Here is a 25,363-nt window from a genome sequence, read left to right as displayed (position 1 = left end):
CTATAGTGGGTTATAAACAAATTATTTTAAGGTATTTATGAACTGCATAGTTACACCATTTGATAAATAAATACATCAATCAGTGGACGGGTTTGTAACGTAGACCGTCTGATTTTAAAATTCATTTATTTACCTTCGACCAGCCTTTAAATATTGCAGTTTTTTTCCTTGCATCATGATAGGAAATTGATAAGTGCAGTCTACCCTTCAAACGAAATCGGGAGACGTTTTCCGGTTTGAATAATTATGAAATAATATTCATAGCCTAGGGAATGCAAGGTTTTCAGACTTGATTTTTAAGAAAACCGATACTATGTCATTATATAAATAAAATAACCATTTTTTAATTGACCAATAATTATAAAACCAAAGTATGGCAATTATTAATATTAGTCATGTCATACTTTGAAAATTTTAGGGGGGGGGGCGTGCGCCCCCCACGCCCCCCTTAAATCCGAAAGTGCTAACTACACTATATAACTTTATAAGAAATCAGCAATAATTTTAGAAAAGAAATCATGTGATCTTTATATCATGATACGAATATTGCTTTGAACATATCATATTGAATAAATCAAAAGGATTGGAAACAAGTTCTTACAACTTACTAGTTCCTCTCCTTACAAATATTCATCTTCAATTCGATATTTAGCTCTACATCATATTTTGCCATTCCCTTTTAAGCGAGATCCAATCACTTTCGTCGACAAAATAAATATTTAAGCGAGTGGAAATGACATAATACGTTATTGGCTAAGCCAATTATCTTTCTTGAAAGAAAAAGGATCTGTTATTTAAACCAGATCAATTTGCGAATAAGTCAACATCAATTTTGAAATACAGACAGTAATGTTGTCGTTATTGTTAAACATACAGTGCAATATGACTTTTCTCTCTGTTATATGTTTCGTTGTTGTCTTTTTGAGGCTATCTCAAGCTACCAATGTTTCAAAGAACTATAACGCCAAACCGGAATTTGATAATAAGAAGTCAAATGAAGAACTTTTAGGAGAATACAGTGTTCACTAGTTGTGTGAGTGTTCTGCTATGTGTCAGAATGAATGCGATTTCTACGGGTACAATTCTAAGTTGAAGAAGTGTCGTGTCCACAAGAAGATCTTCACTTCCTCTTCCGGAATGTCTGACGAGGCCGGATGGAGATATTATTCTCGTTGTATGCATATCCATTACTTCTCTCTCTCCATCTGTCTCTTTCTCTCATTCACTCTCTCTTCCCCTCACTCCCCACCTCTCTCTCTCTCTCTCTCTCTCTCTCTCTCTCTCATAAGCACACACACACACACCAAATATGATTACCTCTGTTAAAAAATAAACTGTATTTTATTTTATTTTTTATTCACAAAGAATTTGAATTTAAAATTTTTAAAAGTTAAACTATAATGAATTTATTATACTAAAGAAACTCATAAATGTGATTTATGTATGCTAGTAGACGATGAAGATACCGAGAATACTTTTCACGCTTTTAAAGTGTATTGATGATTAAGGATTTTAAAGGAATACAAAATTGCTGTTTGATATTAATTTGAAATGAAAGTGAATACTGGTATATCAGTCGTTATTTTTAAAAATCCTTATTACTTTTTATTCAAAATACTTACAATCACATAGCTTTTTTATAAGGCTGTGAAGTCACCTGATCCAGAGATCAATGCTGTTGTCATTAAAAAGATATAAAATTCTAGAAAATCTAAAATTGTACATAATATTAAACAATAGCTTTAAAGATTTTACGTTTTAACATCCATTTCCAGTGTTTTTAACACCTATGATTTTTATTTAAATTTTTTTTAATTTCTAACCTAATGTGTTTTTTTTTAATTTCATAAAACTAACTCGTTTGTAATGTTTTTAAATATTATTAATTCGGGAACATTTTTATGTAATGTAACTATCCGATTTACAATTTTATTGTTTTTTTTTTTCTGCCTTTTTCTGATTCATTCTTTTTCTTTGCACTATAATGTACATTTATTTTGATATAGTTTAATTGGTAAGCGCCTTAGGGTTAGTTTTTTTTATATAGGACGCTTTTCAAATGTTTTATTTATTATAATATATTGGAAATCTAAACCTGAATTATTATTATTTTGCCAATACAGCGTATCTCTTCTTTAATACTTTCTTAATACATTCTTATCTACCTTCGCTCTAGGTTGTTTTTGTCTTTTCGTACAAAATCGTCTTAGTAAAATATATGGAGATAATGAACATTATTCAAGCTCAAAAGTCCATACAGACAATACAAATCAGGAGCAGAGCAGATACGCTCCATAGGCACTCCCCAGCTTAATTGTTAAAAAATATATATCTACTATAAACATAACAAGGCATGAAACTAGCCTCCATGTTGGATTCCGCTTAGGGGCACTTTCTGACTAATAGCGAGAATTTCTCGCCTAAGTCGGACTTTTCTCAGACATCGAAAGCTGTCATTTATTGAAATAAAATAAAATCAGGTTGAATCTTGCAGTACGTTCGTCGCATTCACGCGTTTTCTAACATTTCTCTGCAAACCAGGTCTCCTCGGCCGGAGCTAAAAGGTTTATGGGGGTATAGATTATTTGATCGTCGTTTACCTTCAAAGTGCGTCTCATTGAAAGCTAACGTTGTTTTTCATAACGAACGAATGTACCGTGAAATAAATATAATTTTACATCAGTAAGACCTTTCAAGATTTTATATACATTTTCAGGTCCATAAAAAGCTGTTTCAGTGTGTTTGTGTGTATGTGTGTGTGTTTGGGGGGGGGGTGTCAACTAAACAATTCTTTGACAAAAAAATATAATTGAAGGAGGACAGTCCTAAGTTAGGTTTGTTTTCTGTTGCATAGTATTAGTATATTCATGTATTGGCAAAATTATAGGGGCGAAAGGAGGGGGGGGGGGAGTTCACGTTTAAGCAGATGAGTCTTCAATACAGAGGTGGATTTGACCGGGGGTGGGGGTGCGGTAAAAAAAAAATAAATGTATAGTAGATAAATATAATAAAATAAAGCGGATGTATACCAGGAATAAAAAAATAAATTTATTTAAATAAATAAATATATACATAAGCAATCATGAAGACAGTAGCAAATCTATCGGGGGGAGGAGGGGGTTCACCCCCTTTCAAATTTCTAAGAAAAAAAAGAAAAGGGAGAAAATATTCAATATAAAAGAAAGTCTTGATAAAACTTATGCTTTAATACTAATTTTTACTGCAGTTATTTTTAGTTTCTATTACCACTTAATCATTTTGACCGCCCCCCCCCCCCCCTTTGAAATCCCGGATTCGTCTCCGGATTCGTCTCTTGAAAGTGTGTTACTTACATACATGTAAAGTATAACTTTTATTGCAAAATAAATAAATATACAAGTACATGTATACATGTATATTTTATCCTGATAGGGGGACTTATTTCTTATAGATGGATTCATTCAAATATGCTATAATAAAATGGGACAGTTCTAAAGTTCAAAAATTTCACTAAAATATTATACAAGTGGTTTGGATGTTTTAAATATTTTGTAAGGGTAACTATTTCTAAACATATATTTTGGCATGTTCACATCACCGTTAATATATACAAAGCTGAAACTAACTTCATCAGCTCACTCTTTGTCGATTTTATAACAGTGTTCCACTGAGAATGATAGCCTGTATGGCATTAGTTTTGACCAAAAACCAGCTTCAGTCCAGTTAAAAAATGCAAAGGCAGCTAGATTAGCAGTCATTTAATAGACTAGTTTACTATGAATACGTCATTACAATGAAGTTCCTGAGCCCCGCCTCGCGCTGATTTCACTGCGACAACCACATATAAACACAAACATATATACACAAAGAGTTAAACTATTAATTTCTTCATGTGCAAGATTATAAAGTGTGAATTTGCACATGACAACTACAGTAAAGGATTCAATTCGTGATGCGTAATTCTGAGGGGACAATTATTTGATTCTGATAGATGCTGGCAGATTTTGGAGAAAAAAAAAATATGTCCTTGAAAGTGTTGAAAAAAAAAACTATTTTCCACTAGGAAGAAAATAAATTAATTGACTTTGAGTGATGGTAACCCCACCTCACCCCACCTTCAACCCCCGCTCCCAACACACACTCTAATTTTCCCATTTTTTCTTTATTTTTTCCTACCCACTTTTTTGGTGTAATAGAAATAAAAAAAACTTTCCCTAATCATCTTGGAAATAAATATTCTGTCCTTCAATGACATGAAAATAAACATTTTGACTCGAAAAAAATTCCACCCCCTTTAGAATCAAATTGTCCTTTAAATTGTATTATTCTGTTTTGGTGTCTCTGTAACATCATTGAATTTTCAACAACAAAAAAAAAAAAAGCGCCAAGTCTTTTCTCTGTGTATAGTTCTTTTTCTTCCAATATAACTCACAATTAATTTCGTGCAGAACTTTCCTCTGCAAATATCCGCTTTATTTTATCATATTTATCTACTATACATTTACCCTCACCCCACCCCCGGTCAAATCCACCTCTGTATTGAAGACTCATCTGCTTAAACGTGCCCTCTCCTTTCGCCCCTATAATTTTGCCAATACAGGAATATACTGATACTATGTAATAGAAGACAAACCTAACTTACGATTGTCCTCCTTCAATTATATTTTTTCTTGTCAAAGAATTGTTGTTTAGTTGACCCCCCCCCCCAAACACACACACATACACACAAACACACTGAAACAGCTTTTTATGGACCTGAAAATGTATATAAAATCTTGAAAGGTCTTACTGATGTAAAATTATATTTATTTCATGGTACATTCGTTCGTTATGAAAAACAACGTTAGCTTTCCATGAGACGCACTTTGAAGGTAAACGACGATCGAATTATCTATACCCCCATAAACCTTTAAGTTCCGGCAGAGGAGACCTGGTTTGCAGAGAAATGTTAGAAAACGCGTGAATGCGACGAACGTACTGCAAGATTCAACCTGATTTTATTTTATTTCAATAAATGACAGCTTCCGATGTCTGAGAAAAGTCCGACTTAGGCGAGAAATTCTCGCTATTAGTCAGAAAGTGCCCCTAAGCGGAATTCAACATGGAGGCTAGTTTCATGCCTTGTTATGTTTATAGTAGATATATATTTTTTAACAATTAAGCTGGGGATTGCCTATGATACGCACTTCTAAAACATCAGAGGTGGGATCAGGTGCCATAGAGGAGCGAGCACCCCCTGCATTATGTACATCAAAACGCAATTTAAACTTGTACATTCTTTATTCTCCCCTTTTTTAGTTATTCCTACTGATTGTAAGGAATTTCGTGATAATGGTCACACTAATTCAGGGGTGATTTACCCCTATTGGACCAGCTCCCGTCCTGTCAGAGTTTACTGCGACATGGAAACATTAGACGGAGGGTGGACGGTATGTGCATGTACATTATCCAAACAATAAAATGACTTTCTTTGGTTCTTAGAAAGGAAAATAATGCTGCTGCAGCTTTTGCAGAAAAATGCAGAAACGTAAGCAGATCATGTAATTCTTTTCTGCAATATAAGCAACGTTAATCACCATACGAAGAAACAAAGAAAGTCATTTTACTGTTTATATTTATATCTTTATAAATAATCATCTAAAGTAGGATTAAGAAGATTATACTTTGTATTATTCATGTGCACGCCATTGAATGTTTCATTGATGGAAGAGCCATTATTCAAAGATATGCTTATTACTGTTTACTGACTGATATACAACAAAGATTTTCAAATAAAGTAGAAGACATTCAGTGGATGTAAATATTTCAAAAGTATAGTGTTTGTTACAATTTGCACTTACTGTTTGTGTTGTTCAAAGCATGGTAGGATGGTGAAAAATATACATGGTTTGAGTCTACATCTTTTGCATATTGATCATACAAATGTTTGGAAGAAATGTTTGGAAGAATGATGATTTTAAAATTTACATATTTATTTTTAAAGGCAATCCAAAAACGAGTTAGTGGATCCCTGACCTTTGACAGGAACTGGACAGAATACAAGAATGGTTTTGGTTCCCCGGAACAGGATTACTGGGTTGGTAAGTGTAAATCTCATTCAAATAGTAAATTCAAATAGGGGCTTTCATCCGCTATGGTCTTAGAAAAAAAATTCGTTGTTTTGACACATATTATAAGACTGGATAATATATGTTCAACGATACTCGCTTATTGTGTTTACTTACTTTTAATCAGTCGATTTAATTGACAAGAAGAAGTAAAAAAAAAATCACTTTGTGGCAAAATATTTGAAAGAGACATTTAGCACATATGTCTATAGATAAAAAAAAAATAATTTGATTTTTCCTTAACATATATTTAAATGAAAAACAAATATTTTTTTTATCACTGTTCGTTATTTTTACCTTTTACATTATTTTCAAATAATTTGAAATATTTCTTAAAACAGGAAATGACGTAATCCATCAGTTAACAAAAGTAAAGGACTGTTTCCTATATGTTTCTATCACTGTACAGAATGGTACAAGGTTGTACGAACTGTACGATAAAGTCTCTGTTTCCAATGAAGCAGGGAAGTACAGAATCCTTCTGGAAAAACCTGCCACAGGAACTTTAGGTATGTTAAAAGTAACTAATTATGATATGGATCCAATGACCTTGTTTACAAATACAGTCTGTCATTTGTTGAAAGTCCACATCTTATAGTGGGGCCACCCAGTGCCTTGAGTCTGTCTTCCAATCATAATATGTAAAAGAGAGGCCACACTTAGGCCCTAGAGTCCTTCAAGGCGGTTGGACAAAAATATCAAAATTAATTAATAAGTATATAGAACAAGAATTAGAAAAACATATTTTTTTTTACACTTAATCTAATGTTGTTGAATCGCTTAATAACAAAATGCAGAAAGGTTAAGGAACACCAGAATTAAAAATTCGCAACATTCAATCCTGCATTTATCCTCCATTTAAACGAATTAACAGCACGGCATCTGTTCATCAGAGTTCACACAATTATAACGGGAAAAAAAATCTTAATTCAAGGTTATTCCATGTGTTGCCTAGGTTTCCCTCTAGTTTCGCTAGATAATGCGACTGAAAAAGCACTCACTTTCCGGTCTATCTTATCCTATACATGCTCTTACTATTGAGATGTGGATGGCAAGGGGGCTAACCGAAATTGCCTGTGCCTTGCCGACAATATTAATCCTACAGTACATTAGGTCTTCTAGCATGCATTCCCCAATTCCACATTCCTCCAGTTTGTTCCGTACAATTTGGACACTGAGGAGACTTACATGGCTTTTTAATGTATGTCGTGCAGTTGCACATGCAGTTAAATTCTTTCCACAATAGTGAGTAATTCTCATTTAGCGGTCCTGATGATGTGTCGTTACACTACGTTTAGCCAAGGAGGAAGGACTACACTTCCGGTTCCAGTTAACTTCTGGATAAACCCAGGGTGGTTTTGTAGTTAAGAAATCAAGCGATGTTAATAATTGTAAGAAATTTAAGTATGATATTTTTAAAGGTTGTAGGCAAAACAAACACATACGGTGAAAGAAAACAGACCTCTTGTTAACCAAGTTTTACCATGCCATCTTCACTTGCACATTCTTGTGTGGACAATCACCACATTTAATATTTTTTTTTTTTTTGTTTTTTTTTTTTTTGTTTTTCATAATCAACTAAAGGTAGAAAACACATAGAAACTAAAAAAAATGAAAATAAACAAGCTAATTCAGAGAATTTGTGTCCCCCGCTTAGGGAAAAGGAAGAGCAGGCGCTGTTCGAGGTGTTGTGGGGGGGGGGGGGGGTCACACTGCCCCCTGTATTTGTAGAATTATTAAATGTATACATGTATATTGAAGCAAATTTTAAAAAAATGCCAATATGGATATAAAGATTTCATTGCTTATTCTTTAATATGTGTATAGAAGATTATTTTTAATATACAGAATATTTAATTTATAACACTGTAATAATGATTTTATGAGTTTGTGCACGTCAAACATCATAACTTTTTCATTTCACATATTGAATAGTATCATTCAGTAAATAAAAAAAATAAATTAAAAAAAGAGAGAGAGAGAGAATCGTCCGGGGATTGAACCCGGACTTCTCGCTTGCTAAGCGAGCATCATACCACTGGACCACGGAGGTACTTGATTATACAGCAGATTAAATTCAAACATTAACTCACATATAATGTTTATATTGACGTTTGATATTGTCAGAATTTTAATCAATACATGGTGTCTAATTTAGCCTTTATTAAACAGTTCTAATAGATGTAATAAGAATATACTGTCCGCCGACAACCTGTATTATACGTAATAACTCTCCAAAAGCCCCTGTGCTAAAAAATAGTGCCATGCGACTTTTAATACAATACATGTAAATAATAATTAAAAAACGGGACCTTTTGACCTCAAAATCAATAGAGGTCTTCATTAGGCCACAGGAAGTTGTTATGTAAAATTTCGTTGAAAAGCTCAAAGGATTCTCGAGATATGGCGTGGAAACGAAAGTGTTAAAACAGACAGAATTTATGAATTTATGACCTTGACCTTTGACATTTTGACCTCAAAATCGATAGAATTCTTCTTTAGGCCATAGGAAGTTAACGTTCCTATGCAAAATTTTATTGCGAAAGCTCAAAGGGTTCTCGAGATATCGTGCGGAAACGAAAGTGTTACAGACAGACAGAAATACAGACGGACGGACGGACGGACGGACAGACAGACCCAAATTAATATCCCCCACTTTCATTGAAAGCGGGGGACAAAAATGAAAAATACAAGATGGAACACGTACTTCATGCTTTTCAACAAAACGGTCACATTAGATTTATTACACATTCGATCAGAATTCTTTTGGCCTTGAAAGAAAATATATAAAATTTTAGGCAAAACTATAGGCCACTTATAAATTGATGTAAATGTTTTTAAATTTTTCGAATAATAAAAAGTGGGGACTTAGAAATTTTGACAAGTATATATGTTCCATGTCAACAATGTTCATGATAGCTCAATGATCAAAGAAAGATAAAAATAAGCAAAGATAGTGGTTTTTTACAGTGTTTTTATAATTGAATCTTTTACAACAATTACTGGGACATCATTTTTACACTGTGTTATCACTTTGAAAGATTGCAACCTGTTGTATTGTATACATTTTAAAAAATATTATATTACATATTAATATTTCATTTATTCATTCTTAGAATTATTTTATCGATATTTACACAGAAAATGATCCACTGTTAATTTTTAAGATTCATTAAAAGTGCAAAGCGCTTGGAAATAATTGTTATATTTGAAAAGGTGCTATGTAAAGTTGAAGATAACGAATAATCATCAATCCAGTAGGCCAAATTGATCTGCAGAAGAAGGAACCTGGGAAACACCAGAAGTTGGATCAGGTGCCTAGGAGGTGTAAACATCCCCTGCAGGTCCCCTTGAGACCTATGTTTTGATCAGGTAAAGCTAGTACTCTGCAGTCAAATCCATTACAAGAATATTGATCTAACCAATGGTTTAAAATACAATCCTACCGCAGAATAGGATGCTATATGAATTACGTATTGTATTTTAATATTTATTTTTATTTTTATTTCTCTTTACAAGAGACGGCATGAGAAAGCTTTATCTGTCTGGGATGTAGTTCAGTATTATTAAAAAATAAGATAAAATTGATATGAATAAAACATATCTGTAATTTATTTTCTCTACTTTTACAGGTGACAGTATGGCAAACACTGAGAGTCATATCTTTTATGCGACAGCGATGTACTTTTCTACCAAAGACAGAGATAGTGACTATTCTGGTTCACATAACCTTGCTAACTATTATGGAGGCGCCTGGTGGTTTAACGCGGGATACCACGCCTTCCTCAACGGTCCCTGGCCACCGGCAGAGTGGACCAATCCATGGTGTCCTATAATTACATCCGGGTCATCTGTCAGAGAGACCATGATGTTGATCAAACGTCACTAGGTAAAAACATTAAATCTGAATAATCAATATCTTTTACTTCATGACATTTCCATGAATGTTTTAATCGGCAAAGAGACAATTTCTAAAACATATAAAGAGTACTCTTTTAGATTTCTTAATCAGTATTTTTTTTTTTTTTTTTTTTTACTTTCAACAGATTGACTACCACTCATAATCAAAGGACACATTTGTGATAAAAGAAATAAAATTAAAAATATGATGATCATAAGGAGATACCTATTCTTTTTTTGAAATATTTGTATATTTAGGAAGAAAGATTGTGAATAATTGTTTTAGAAGAGGATTTTTGATTGAACTATTTCTTGAAGTAATAAATTATTGTTAATTTTCTATACTGAATGTACCAAGTTAAACCTGTTTGTGTGTTGTAATAAATTAGAAATAAAAAAAATATTTAGTTCTAATTTACAAACTCTGCCACATGACGTTCCTGGGTAGATAATCAAAATGAAAATTGCACTATTGTAAATGGTATTGCAGTGGAAACTGTTTAATCCGACACCTGTGCAATCCGTTTCACTATGTATTTCGACATTCAATTTCATTCCCAATTCTACTAATTTCCATTACCTTTACACAGTGCAATCCGACATACTGTTTATTCAGACACAAAATGTGTGTCCAAGTGCATATCAGAGTAGACAGGTTTCACTGCATTGAAGATACTTTTGTTACAAAGTTAGAAACATTTGATGTTCATGCTGTGAGTACATTATATTCAAGATTATTCTTTTCCAAGGGTGATATTCCCCATCTTCTGTCATGCTTGCAATACTTTGAGAGGATGAGGAAATATAACTCATTAATCTACCATGCAGTATAATTGCTTTGGTGGATGCTCTTGTTTCATTTTAATTTTGAAGGAAAAAATAAAGCTTTTTTTGACATCAATGGTACTTCTTAATCAGATTAATACAAATTGAATTGTATTATTTATATATTGATATTGTTCTCCATCCAGAGTTGTCGTTCCTGCTCCGCTCCCTTATACACCTCTGTCAACAGTTGGTATACAAGACTCTTGGAAAAATTGTAAATGGTGAAAAATTAAATTTAAAAAAATCTTTTAAATCATAATATGTATCAGTATAAAGAACATTTTTAATCTATCATCCCATTAAAGTATTTTTCCCTAAGTTTTTATTACTACTCAACAAAAATGTTCATTAATAACCGAGAAAATAAATCTTTTTAAGGAATGTTAGGTTTAAAATAATGATAAACTTTCAGCTTTATTGATATTTTCGCTAATTTATTATGATTTGAATTTTAAACTTATTAACTTATTTACTTATTAAAACTTTAACAAGAATCTTGTACGAGCCTTGACAGTGGTGTTGGGGGCGCCAAGAAAGACAACTCTGGGTAGAAAATGATATTTATATCGATTTACGATTTACATGTCATAAGAAACGTAGTAGTGCCAGATTCGTGCGCCTGACTGGTCTAATTTATTGTGGATATTCTATGATGCAAAAGGTCAATGACAAATAATCACGTTTTCTGAAGGTCAATATCACATTTTGCTAGAGTTAATCATTTCAAAAGAAAAAGTTGAGTTTTGCAGCTTTTTTTGTGTGTAAGTTATCTTTAAGAGCATTAAATCTAATGATTCTAAAGAAAATGACATTTTTATATCGAAAAAATAAAACTTAAAAATATTGAAAATGATGTAAGTGTCCTTAGAAAAAATCGATTTGCGCTGATGTACATACCTTTGTGTTTGGGACATTTTAACACTCTTTAATTTAGTCTAAACAAACTACAAAGAGGGAAAAATATATTTGCACTAAGAACCTATTCGCTTCGGCATTGTTTATTACATAACATGAAGTGGAGATCCAATTGTTTTTCTTCTTAAATAAATATATGATATATAAATGATATATAAATGATATGTCTTTAAAAATTTCTAGGGATAACTGTGATGACTTCCACTTTTCTATCTTCAACTTCTCTTATTTATGTAGCAATATGCCATTATCACCTTTTTTTAAATCTATTCATTACACATGAGCATAATCTACGTAGGAACAATTTCTAAAATGAGGCAATATATTGACAAATAACTTGATGGTACAAAAAAATCAACAATCTCGTTTTAAGTCAACATTTTGCAAATTCTATGGTCAATACAATGACCACGACAGCAAAATCAGTCCTTTGTTAAATCGAATGTTGATCGACTTTTATCATACAAATTGTTCGGCCATTATTTTAACACTTGAAAGTCTAAAGATTTTCCCGTTTCCCCGGTCATAACAAGGGACACAAGGCGGGTGTAATCTGTCCACAAGGTATGTTTACGCCTCCATGGCACCTTATCCCACCTGTAAAGTTTTTTTTTTTTTTTTTTTTTTTTTTTTTTTTGTATGCTTGCTTTTCCATGACCTTTGATCCAACCTCTGATGTTTTAAAGGTTTGTGTTTGCTCTGCTCCCAATTGTATTTATTCAGTAGACTTTTGAGCTTGATTACTGTTCTTTACCTTCATATTTAACTTGATAAGATACTCGTTATTTTAAATACAAGGGGATTTAGCTAATATCATTACCGAGAATACAATGCATACTTGGAAACAAAATGGTGTTTGAACTGTAAAAATAATATTTTGTAAACAATCAGCTATTTTTCAATCAATTAATCTTAAGGAAATTGTCTTCTAATTTACACATATTTGATTTTTTTTTACTGAACGATTTTAGTTTTTGAACCAATTATCATTGCATTGACCGAATAACTGGTTAACCGTTAACAATTTATCATCCATAGTATATTTATACATAAGTAAGGGAGACTGATCAGAGAAAAGATTGAATCGTATTAATTATAAAGTTGTTGATAGTACATTGTATGCCTTTAATATCTTTTATATTAAATTGATCAAATATGTACACATGTGTCATATGTGTGACCTGTCGGCAGGAGATGCTCACTCCATCATGGCACCTCATCCCACCTCTCCTGTTTAATGGGCCCGTGTTTGCTCTGCTCCTGATTGTATTGTTTATATGGACTTTTGAGGAAACGGTTTTGGTTTAAGTAACCAAAAATAGTTATATGTTCTAATCTCTCTCTCTCTCTCTCTCTCTGTAGTACATCAGGTAGCTTGTTTAGATGTTCCTTGTAATTGTTCCGCTTGTGATGACACGGGCTGCATATTGTATGGAGACATGCAAGCAGAACTTTAAACTGATTGCACAGTAAGTGTAGATCCCGAGGGTCCTTCATAGGGTGGCGGAGATACAGTGCTAGAAGTAGCGTCAGAATCATAAGCCATGCATCCAACAAATGTGTTCCGAGCTGAAATAAAAAAAAAATCTTCAAAAATTGATAGGAAAAAGAGTGCATAAACTTTCCAAACGGCTTTTATGCCTACTCTAAATAATCATTTCCTTAGTGCTTTTCTTCATTATTACTTTCATACGATTTCTTATGTTATAAGAGAGTTTTAATTTATTTTTTTTTCTTTAGAAAACGTTTAATTTCAGTCTTATTTGATTTAGTATAACATAAAGCTTAAAATGTTTCAGTGATTCAGTATTTATATGTCCGTGTATTAGACAGAACATTCAAACGGTAATATGTATACAGTGTTAAGGTTTAAATACATGGATTGATGTAAGACACTGTTGGTTGCATTGGTCTGACAGTCGTGTTTCCACAATTCGGCTTTTTGCAGATTTTAGCACATCTGACCACGAGGCACAGGAGGAAGACAAGTCCTAAAATACTCCCAATTACACCTCCAGCGACTCCTCCTGATGAAGAATAACTGATCGAAATAAAATAAGAGTAATAAATAGTTCCATGTTACAATCAAGTACAGTGTCAATAGTGTCTAAACTTATGAGTTACTGCATCTACAAATGAATGATTGTTTTAAAACCGACCTCTAATTGTGATGGGGTCTTTGGATTATATATTTCATATTACATATTTTACATTGTATTTCATAGAATAGAAATGTGGAGGACTTCTGCTCATCATGAAATAAGAATTGCAAAATTTAACAATAAATTAATCTACATATGTTTCATACATGTATATTTAAACACGGCGAAGAAGACCAACACCCACAGGATGAAACTCTGCCATTCAGTTAACGGAAACGTGACTGAAAGATTACTGAGAGGGTGACGGAATAGCAAAGCTCTGCGGTCACTTTTCAAGACCTTTCAGTGACCATTCAGTTGACTGAAAGGTGTGGTCTCATCCTGTGATGTGGGGTCAGCACTGAATGACATCACTCTTCATCTACTTCTATTGATGTAGTCTATGGCCCACGATATCCTCCCAAGCTGGCCATGTTCTAGAGAGCCAAGCCTCCGATGCGGACAATTTAGCACATCATCACATCCTTAAAAATTGTGGTCGTTGCCAGCGTTGCGCAGTGGTTAGAGCGGAGTAAGGAGTTGATCCATACGTCGCGGGTTCGAATCCTATTGCGGGACGTAGTAGAGACCGGTCCTTCGGTTGAAACCAAGCAGTTAGGGTTCTTTATAGTGCCATGGACTAACTTGACACAGGGCCTCGGTTTTCAAGGTCTCATTCGAAGGAACCTCTACTTTCACTCCAATATGCCGAGCGCTTGGTAAAGGAACAGTTGCTACCTATTTTTTTTTTACTTAGGTCAGTCGCAGTCGTGATTCGAACACACGACGTTCCGATCACGGAGCGAGCGCTCTACCAGCTGAGCTACCGTGACGGTCGAGGATTAGTGGAAAGGATTAATGGGAACGTACTAATCACCCAAAACAAGACCAGATCATTGGATGTTAAATTAAAGTCAATCTTGATATCATTATTATCACATTTGACATTACAGATTATATAACATTATGTTATTCTCGAATGCATCAGTATCATTCATGTCTAGCAAAACAGCAGAAATGAAGTTTGAATCAGGTCAACATATGTCAAATATCCTTATTAGATTAAGCAATGGATGTTTAATTTCAATGCATATTAAGTATCTCTACCTTCAGAATTTAAGTCTGTACTTATTAATAACTTGCAGATTTTTTTACTAATTCACAATAAAAACAAATCTAAGTGAAAGGTAAGTGATGGACATTCTTTTGTTAGACTGTAAAGATGTTAGCTCATTTGAAACAAGTTTATATTTTACACGTCAATTTAAAATTATCCAAACTTTTCATCTATTGAATTGATGCTTCATGTTGTGTTACTCCCCCCCCCCCCCCCCCCAAAGCACTGGTTATAGATCCATGTTAAGAAGGTTGGATCCTGATTTCAAAAGTATTTAGTATTTTTTTTTATCAAGTATATTTTTAGAATCTACACACATACATTGTAGCTTTATTAAAAATCAAAACAAAAAAATGGTGGTCAAGGCGCTTCTTTTGGCGCTATGGAACATTTCATATGACATTGTTGCCCTGTAATTACGTCAAACACTTAAATCAAGTTTACAAAGTTTTTCCTCTCTTATTTTTTATCTAAATAAATTACATTAACAAACACAATTTTTTTCCCCATTTTGAATTTCACAATAAAATTTGTGACTACAAAAAAGTGTAAAATTACCTCGCATAGTCAATAATTTGACCTTTCTGCACTCAAAAATGTCATTTTATGGCATTAAAAATTTAACAAGCAATAAAATAATTTGAAAGTAATGACATTTTTTTTCTGAATTTAAAGCAGAATAGTTAAAATTATCTTATATATTCAGAAAAACAAATTAAAAGTGGAGGTCTGTGATGCTAAATTTTAGATATCACTCACTACAAACAAGCTTTTTAGGAAAGTTATTACTTGCTAATGCTCTATTTTCAGGTGAAATGTGCTGATGTGATTGGTAAACATATATATCTTTAATCTCTTACCCTCTTTATCAAGAAAGGGGAAAATATATTATAACAACACTGCAAATATTTTTAATTCCCTCATATCTTACTTGCTATAGTTGTAGAAGTACATGTAATTTTAAACACATTAATACTATCTATATTCCTTATCTATTACCATCTATAAAAGTAAAAAAAAAGCTAAAGGAGTACTGGAATATCGGTAACTGTAAAGTGTTTGATAAGTTATCCAACTCACAGACAGTTAGATACCTGTGTATATCCGGGGGTATTACTTTGTGGAACTCTTCATTGTTCGACAAATCGCCAACATTCATGTTACATTAAATCAAATTAAATCAAAATTGATATCAATATTTCAATGAAAATGTTTTAAGAGATTAATAATCTATCTATATATATGTATCATCGGGTATATTTTACTAATTGTGAAAATTTTCAGACTAAAATATATCGTTCTTTCACGTCCTAAACTTTATTTTCCTAATTTTCTAGTTTTATTGTTCTTAGCACGATTTATCTGTTATTTATAGCAGGTATCGTAAAACTTCCGGTTTCAGAGCCAATGTCGAGGATGACTAAATTAGTCTTAAATAATAAATTTTTTAAGGAATTAAAGTTAAAACGAGTGAGTCTGAAGTTCATCCTTGGAAAAATGTATCATCTGATAGAATGTATCAAATGTTAAGATTTGACCAAATCATAATTTTAGTCTTAACGTATATACCATATTGGCAAAGTTTTAAACGAGATGATATTGAAAACAAAATGCGAGACCACAGTCTTGGAATGTTTCTGCAAATTATGTCGAATGATTACGGCATCAAATTTCCACAACTCATCACATAAAAGATTAGACTTTGCTTAATATGAAACGTAAAAGAAGAAAATGTCTTTTTTAAAATCAAGCATCGCTGCGATTAAACGGACCTTGTACAAGTTTCTAAAGAAGTTGCAAAAAAGATAATATTCAAAAACAGAAATATATTCAAAAGTACAAAATCCATATTTGAATAGAATAGTTTTATTGGAATATTATAGATGCATTACATGTACATAGAGACGTGTTATAACCCCCTCTCTTTTTTTTCTCGGAATGTGTTTTACTAATAATTTAGTATGAAAATATTCATTGAAAAGCCGTCCATACACACTCTCTGTTGCAGTCTGGTGATCCTCCAATGTTTATGTATCCGATTACTTCTCTTACCAAAAGAAAAAAATCGGAACTTACCCCCCCCCCTCCCCCGCGAAGTCACGAACTAGAATTTTGGAATTTGGATAATTTTTCTTTTGTTTGTCAAATATTTATTCAGGAGATATGCTGTCAATAATTTTTCTGCCACCCCCTTCACTTTTAAAGCGATGTTATGTGCTACATATATACAGTGTATATATTTAATTATATTTTAAACAGACAATCCCATATTATCTGAAAATTTACTGCAATACTTAATTGTTTATAGTAATTGTAGGTTATCGCAAAAGAACAGTATCAGCTAATTAACTAAGATTAATCATAACGGTCAGTTCAGTTTATTCACTTTACAACATGGTACAAGAAGTACAATTACATGTATACAAATACATATGAAGTTATCAAGCTTGCGGGGGGGGGGGGGGTAAATTAAGTATAGCTAAAGAGAAAACAGACCAGATTAATTCTTTTGAGAACATGACTTCACAAAGCTTCATAGTATGGTTTAGAACAAATTTTATAGACCTAAAATTTTTTCCGCAAATTACATAAAACATTATCCTAAAATATATTCCTATCATTTCTTGTTTGAGTGTAAAAAAATGATTATTTTGAATTATGACGATTACCTATTATATTAATTTTTTTTTCTTGTATGTTGAAGTAATTATCATGGCCATTTAAGTTTGACTACGAAATGAAAATGACCAATAAAACTCCGAAGAAAATTGTACCTTGTTCTTTATTTCCATTTTATACTTTACCGAGCACGTCAGTCAGGAACACTGATTAAAAATTAACATTTTCCCCACACTGTTACATATTAAAGAGAAGTCATATCTTTATTGTTTCTATCCAGTATGCAAGTCAGCAGTGCCTCCTTCCCCCCCCCCCCCCCCCCCGCTTGAGAATAACTGGTCATTTGCTGCTTATTACAAGTAAGTATGACAATTCTCATTCGAAGGCTGGTTTTACTTCCCCTCCGCACTTTTGTTGCAGTATGGTGTCTTACTCGATTTTCTTTTACGGAGAATTCGTGAGAACAACAGAGACGCCCCCTCCCTCCCTTCGCCAGGAATACGTTCTTTGTTTTTTTATAGGTTTTCATCAAATATCTTTTAAAACCATCTTATTTTTTTTATTTGCTTGTCAATTGTTTCTTTTTTTTAATTTGCCTTTTCAACACCCCCTTTCTTTCTTTTGAAAAGCGATGCTACGACTATACGTGCCTGCTATGTAGAATATCTTGAAAACGTGATGCCGTAATCAATGATGCGACATGTTCCACACAGTTTCCAGAGACGTTTTTCAAATTAATCTCGAGTTTTGTTTCCAACACCACAGGTACTTGTGGACAGGAACCGCCCCCCCCCCCCCCAATATTAAACCCCTAAACCCCGAGGTTTGTTGGACATTTTTTTTTCACAAATTATATTTATTATACTTATTCATCATGTGTACCATAGGAAAAAATCGTGAAAACCCGAAAATAATCGTTCCACACAAAAATACCCTACTATACATTGTAAGAGAGAAAGGTATGCCACTCCGGTTTGTTTACGTTGTAACCCCACTGGTCTCTCTGGGTTTAAAAACATGTATTTATAAATGTCGGTTCACACTGTCTCTACATATATTTCTGTCTTAATTCATGCTATCGGATTGACTCTGCATCTCGTAAGAATCCCACAATTTCTCGTTAAAACGGCATTGTAGTCAGTGCGTTGAAAAATCCTTAGATAAACGCAACGGAAGTGCATAGAGAATATATTACCTATTATGATACCACCCGAGAGAGACTGTTACGTCAGGCCAAAACTCTCTCGGAGGTTATCGTAATAAGTGATACATTCTTGCTTAAAGGTTTCGGTCAAGCCTTTAATTAAGTTTATTATAGTGCATGATATCATTCAAACACTTAAGGAAAGAAATCTTTAATTTCTAAACAGACAGATTGTCATCTGCAATATTCTTTTCCACGTTAGGTTTTAAACCGGAAGTTTTACAATACATGCTGTAAGGAAAAGATAACTCGTGTTAAGAATAACAATTCGACTTTAGTATACAAGTAGATGCGTGAATAGTAGTTCTGTTGGTGAACACAATATCAATACTTATATAATTCATGCCCTACCTATAGTAGTAGTAATAATATTCACAGTAATAATATGTATTTCTGGAAAAGGAATTTTAGTAGTAGTAGCAGTAAGTCTCACTTTGCACTGGATTCAAAACTAAAAAAAAAAAATTAATACATTATATATACGAGGGGTTATAAAAAATTTCGTGGACTAGCACCATAAAATTAAACCAGCTATAAGTACATCAATAAATCTTTAAACGTTTTATAAACATCATCTTTTCTTTCTGTAAAATAAACTATAAATCCTGCGTAAATCGTAGATGTTTTTGTAAGCAATGGTACATGTATGCCCAGGCGGCGCAACTTCGAACATGGCGAATTTTCTACCTGAGTGTAACTGAGGAAAAACTCTTCTAATATGACTATTTGTCATCCGAAAGTCCCATTAATTCATCCGTGTGTTATGACACAATTTTTGCCTCTGTTTATTCTATGAAATTTTATCGTAAATTTTATATTCAATGTCCAAACAATAAAGGGGTTAAAATGACGTCGAAAGGGGGTAGGGTGTCATTTTACAACCTTCTATTAAGTTTCAGCCCCTGTAAAACCTGGCATAGACTAAGAAAATGTTTAAACAGGCTACAGAGATATAAAATACATCCAGAGTACTTATTTTTTTTAAATACCAAATCAGATCAGCAATAAAAGAGACACATGGATAATGTCGATTTGTAGTCAGGGTGTCCAAAGTCAGTCACGTAGAAAAGTGACGTTGGTCATTGGTTGACATTGAACTCCGACAAGAAAATGATGCTGGCAAGATCAAGCGAGGATCTTTTCGTATATATAGATTTCATATTTAAAATATTGATGCAGTGAAATCAGGTGTCCATGACATTGTAGAGTCATATAAACAAGACGGGTTTAGGTCTTTACTTACTTCAGAAAATTTCATCAAGATAAGTATATTGAGGGAGAAGGAGCGGGCATTGAGAAATAATGACGTTGTTGGACGTCATGAAACTAAACGACGACAGCGCCGGGTGATTATATAATGCCATTTTTATTTAATGATAATTTGGCAAATAACCAATATATCATGCTGAAATTTTCAACACTTCATAAACTTCCTAAACTTTTGTTTTTTTGTTCCCTATAAATTTTGTAATCAACGACTACAGTTTTAATTTTATCGCATCAGTCCAAGAACTTTTTGATTACCCGTCGTATATATAAATATTCAAATAAATAAATAGAAACATGAAAATACATATATCGCACTATATTTTCTTTTATTGCATTTGTAAGATAAGAATTAAGATGTAGATTATTTACTTACATATTAAAAGAAGACATTTCATAATGGAAATCAATCGATTTGTATTGATAGACTTGTTGGTGCCCATGATCATTGAGGAAGTCGATGTTAAATTCTTCTGTAATATGCTTTACATTATTTTAAGTTAAAATGCTTTACATTTTAACTTATATATGTTTTACATAATGTTCCAGTTCAGTAGTACAAAACAACGAGTTTCAAGACAGAAAAGATCTTTCCGAAGATTTGTCATTTTAATTACAAACACGTTAAAGGTTTCATTGATATTGAGTATATAAGAAAGGCTTTTTTTAACTGTTTTATGCGTAATGTACAGATTGGGTATAGATAATTTTCAGCTACGTTTACGGGTACCTTTTTTATATAAATACCAAGATGTAAAATAAAAATTAAAGAACACGATTCTGCAGATAATAAAAATAATTGCTGATACCAGTATTTAATTCATTGGTTATATAAATAATAGGCAATAATTATCTCACGAACATTCAACATTGATATTTTTATAGTAGCATACATTTTTTTTTCTTCTCAATTTTGAGCTAATAATTATGCTGTTAAGTGCAAGCGTACTTGTGCATTTTACGAAGTTTTCCCATCTAGCTATTTATTACACAATGCAAGTTTTAAAAAAAAACAAAACAAAACAGAAAAAAGTTTTTTTTTTTTTTTTTTTTTTTTTTTTTTTTTTAAATGATGATAATGTATGTTAGGATTTAATGAAAAGGATGAATTTAGCAAACATCTTTTCATGGTTTTTATTTACATATACGAGTACGTATTCGAAAAAAAAATGTTCTTATATATGCGCTAAATGTTTTGAAGTTTAAATACTTGGCACTATAAACAAAAGAAATCTACCAGGAAGTCATGAAAATAAATTAACAGCAAGCAAAATATAATTGTTTGATCAGTGTTTCACACAAGGTTTGCACGTCTAAATTAGAATCTAATAAACCGAAGCAATGATTTTTTTGTTTGTTTGTTTAACGTGCCTTTTGAGAATTGTTCACTCATATTGAGACTCCACCACTTGCCGTTGGAGAGCTGCAAGTTTTAAACCTATACTGAGACACTGGACAATGAGGGGTCGTTTCATTTCAGCACCTACTGCGACACGTATATACAGTCTCATCCAAAGGACCGGTCTCTAAGTCCCGCAGTAGGATTCGAACCCGCGACGTAAGAATCAACTCACTACTCCGCGACTCTAGAGCAAACGCTCTAACCACTGTGCCAGGCGGGCGACTCCGAACCAATAAAGAATTTGTTTTAATCCTAAGTTGAAGCTTATCCTCTCCTCAGTCGGGAACAATAAATCTTAAATTTATCATTTAATTAAAATTCCCTATTTGAATCCTGAAATCTTTTCGTGCAACAATTTTCATTTTTTTGCATCATAATTTAAGGTCCTCAAAAGAAAAAGAAATAGAAAAAGAAACGTCTTGTAAAAAATTGACATGTGTATCCCATAAAAGTACAAAAATGAATACAATTTTTTAGAAAATTGTATTTCCTTTAATCTAACCTCAGATACCAATTGTAATTAGCATGATAAGAAATAAGAAATGATGTTTGAGGTCTTGCAATTATAGCATAAGCTTTTTACACTATGTATTAGAACTAATACTGTATAAGTATAAATAAAATGCAATATTTCTTTTCCCAAATGCATTGATACCTATATTTTTGGTAAAATCAATTTTATGACAACAAGAATTTGTGAAGAATCTTTAGTTTCAATGTAAACTCGCTGTAACAAGTACAATTCTTTAAATGCATTTTTGTCAGTTCAAAAGGAAAATGTTAGCCATGAAATAGTCCCAACCACATTTCAATGTCTAAAAAATAGAATTAATTTTGTTTGTTTGTTTAACATCCCTTTCGAGAATTTTTCACCCGTATTAAGAAGCAATCACTTGACTGTGAAGGGTCCCCAAATTGAGGGTCTTTTTCGTGCCAGCACCTCCAGCATCTCCTGCGACACAGGACCTCGGTTTACATGGTTTCATCCGAAGGACCGGTCTCCACGTCCGGCTTTGGGATTCGATCCTGCGACCTACGGACCAACTTCTCTTTAATTAAAGAGACTCGCTGTTGTTCTACAATTAGCACTTGATATGAAAGTCCATGCGTATCAGAAGTATCACTCTATGGTGTGTACACAACACAGAAAAGTTAAGGTAAAAAAATATTTCTCCGAGAAAAAAAAACAGTGCAAAATAAGATGTTAAAATTCTGCTGGTGGAATTAAAGTGTTCAAATTAAACAGGCCAGTGGCCCACAGTGTTCAATCGGGTTAGTACATTACTGATTTAATTTTTTTAAAAGGTGTGTATACAGTTTACAGAATTTATTTTTAGTGGTTATTATATAAATTTGGCGACGAGAATTTGAAAACTTGGGAATTGGGAGTTTCTTTGTGTGTTTTCTTCCTTAGACGAGTTTGGAGAAACACGATTTCACCAAAAACGTCTGAAATGTTTAATGACAATGCCATGTCATAAATTAATCAGATTTCGTCGTTAGTCTATGTTATTGTATGTTTTACCCTCAGAGATATAATTTCTATACTTAGATGTGTAAATAAAAAATAAAAATAACTTTTTAGAAAAGCCTACTTTTTTTCTAAGAGTGTTATAATCATTTTATTATTCACGGTTTACACTTTTAGATCTACAAATGAATCGCGAATTTTTGCGACTTTCATGGAACAAAATGTTAATGTTTTCTCTTTTATATTTTAATTTTGTTTTATTTAACGTCTATATCTGTGGATAGCACTTAACTATAGTTTTATCTTACTTGACATTTTCGTATATACGTATACGTTCGGATTTACGTATATAATTCTGTTTAAAGAAATAAAAAAGAAATGAATACATGTCTTTTAATAATTTAGCATTATATGTATGTTACGGAAAATTATTTATCAAATTGTGCGAAATCAGTACCAGTCGTTGAAATGAACGTACTCTTTGGAATTGAAACCTACAAGGAAGTTATTCAAACTTCTTCTTTTTTTATTAGCAAGCTAAATTCAATAGCTGATCAATGTTCCAAGCAATGCCCGCACGTCTCCTTTAGAATAAAGCTATTACCTGCGAACCCAATCGAAACACATAATCTGAAAATTAAATACATAGTCTCAAGTAGAGTTTTTTCCTCTCAATCAGCCTAATGGTTTTTTTAGCTTTCCTCACGACTTTATGATGGTATAAGAAATATATACATGTGAGAACAAAAATGCATTCAATTCGACTGTTAATGTTGTTGATTTGTTAAAAATATACAAACTTGAGTTAAGACTTACTGTTCCCTGTATTACTGTGTTTTTCTTCTAGTGAAGTGTTATCAATTATTTAATAAGTGATTTCTCTTTAAGTATGGAGTGCACACAGTGTAGGAAACATAATAAATAGTTTAAATATAAACTTTGATGAGACACTACTCATATTTTAAATGTTTGGCACTTTGCGCTTTACCGTAGTTGAGAATTCAATAAACATTATTCGTTGACAACCCCTACAACATAATTTTCATGAATTGCTTTTTTAACTTCTGCACAATCATTCTAATATCAGTAACAGAATTGGAGTACAGGCAAACATCGTTATACTTTTTGATTATTTTTCGCAATTGTTTATGAAAAAAGAATACTAATTGAAAGAAAAAAATCTAATGAAAACCTCATTATTTTCTAAGACGAAAATAAACATTGAAAATTTATATCTCTGAAGGAAAACTATGAGTACTGAAATTAAAATGTGGATTGCTATATTATTCAGCACATATGTTTGTTTGTCTGTCTCTTTTGAACTTCCAAGACAAAGTTCTTGTAATGTGAACAATTAAATCTTTCGAAGGAGATCGGTGCATAGCTGTACAGTTTGATACAATGTACTCTTTAAAAATGGGTAACTAAAGAAATGATTGGCGCTTTTTAGCTAACTTAATATCTTTTTTCGCTAACATTTCAAGCGCACTACCCAACTATATCCACATTTTCTTTTAAAAGATATAAATATAATTGATTATGTTGCAGATCATGGAATGAATTACAATGTGGATTGTATGCATAAAACAATGATAAAAGTTTAAAAGAAAAGTTTCTTTTTGTATTTTTCCAACGTTTGTGTGGTCTATTACATGTAAATTTGATCACCTTTATATATAAAGCAACACCTTCTCAATCATTTATTTAATTTGTATGCATATTTAAAAGGTACACACTTAAGATCCTAAAATTCTAATTTATTAAACACAACGGAAAATATATCAAAATAACATCCGCCGACACTAATGTGAAAATATGAAGATATTAATAGACAAGATTTATCGCTCTTGTTATGCAATACGAGATTTTATTGGTGGTGGTGGTGGGGGGGGGGGCAAAACTAAATTTTCCTAAAAAGACTGTGCTTCTATACTTGATTTTCATTTTATTTGATATGCCCTAAGCAAATGATTCATTTTAATACCCCGAGAAGAGCTGTACCGTGGGTTGAAAACCTAAATCAAGTATTATTTTAAGACATATTCGAATCAGAGTATTAAAGATTCACAGCTTATCTTTATACAGTTATCATATGAAAACTAGTTAAAATCAACGTATAGGACATTTAAGCATTTTTAGTCTGATGAAAAAAGCCTTTCTTGCTGCGAGAAATTATTTTTGCATGTTTCTCAAATGCATAGATGCATCTAGCCAGATGTATAGAAAAAAGTAAAGTCATACATCTATCAAATTTCCAACTGCATTTAACGCATGGTACCCTTTCATTAATGTCTGAAGAAAAACAATGGAAGATTTATTGCATTTACTTTTAAATTTTATTTTGGAATAGTAAAGAAATTCAAAATATGCAGGTGCATTATACATATGTGTGTATTGTTCTTGTCGTTTTTTTT

At 32.4% G+C, this 25,363-nt stretch overlaps 1 protein-coding gene across 1 annotated transcript; it reads left to right on the top strand.

The window, feature by feature from the left end:
- Positions 1-5,080: 5,080 nt before the first annotated feature.
- Positions 5,081-9,975, top strand: LOC133180131 (fibroleukin-like). Its single transcript, XM_061314705.1, has 5 exons — positions 5,081-5,114; positions 5,278-5,408; positions 5,963-6,059; positions 6,428-6,595; positions 9,719-9,975. Exons 1-5 carry the CDS (start codon positions 5,081-5,083, stop codon positions 9,973-9,975), a joined length of 687 nt encoding a protein of 228 aa, XP_061170689.1.
- Positions 9,976-25,363: the final 15,388 nt, after the last annotated feature.

Source organism: Saccostrea echinata, unplaced genomic scaffold, assembly GCF_033153115.1.
Source record: "Saccostrea echinata isolate AGI-Se365-2 ecotype Australia unplaced genomic scaffold, CSIRO_AGI_Sech_v1 ptg000006l, whole genome shotgun sequence".
Classification (NCBI taxonomy): Eukaryota; Metazoa; Mollusca; class Bivalvia; order Ostreida; family Ostreidae; genus Saccostrea; species Saccostrea echinata.
Note: the sequence above shows the minus strand (reverse complement) of the source record. Positions and strands in the feature narration are given on the sequence as shown.

Coding starts and splice junctions, on each gene's coding strand:
- LOC133180131 (XM_061314705.1), top strand. CDS start 5,081: ATGGAGGCTAGTTTCATGCCTTGTTATGTTTATA. Junction 6,060..6,427: donor GGAACAGGATTACTGGGTTG/GTAAGTGTAAAT, acceptor TTCTTAAAACAG/GAAATGACGTAATCCATCAG. Junction 6,596..9,718: donor ACCTGCCACAGGAACTTTAG/GTATGTTAAAAG, acceptor CTACTTTTACAG/GTGACAGTATGGCAAACACT.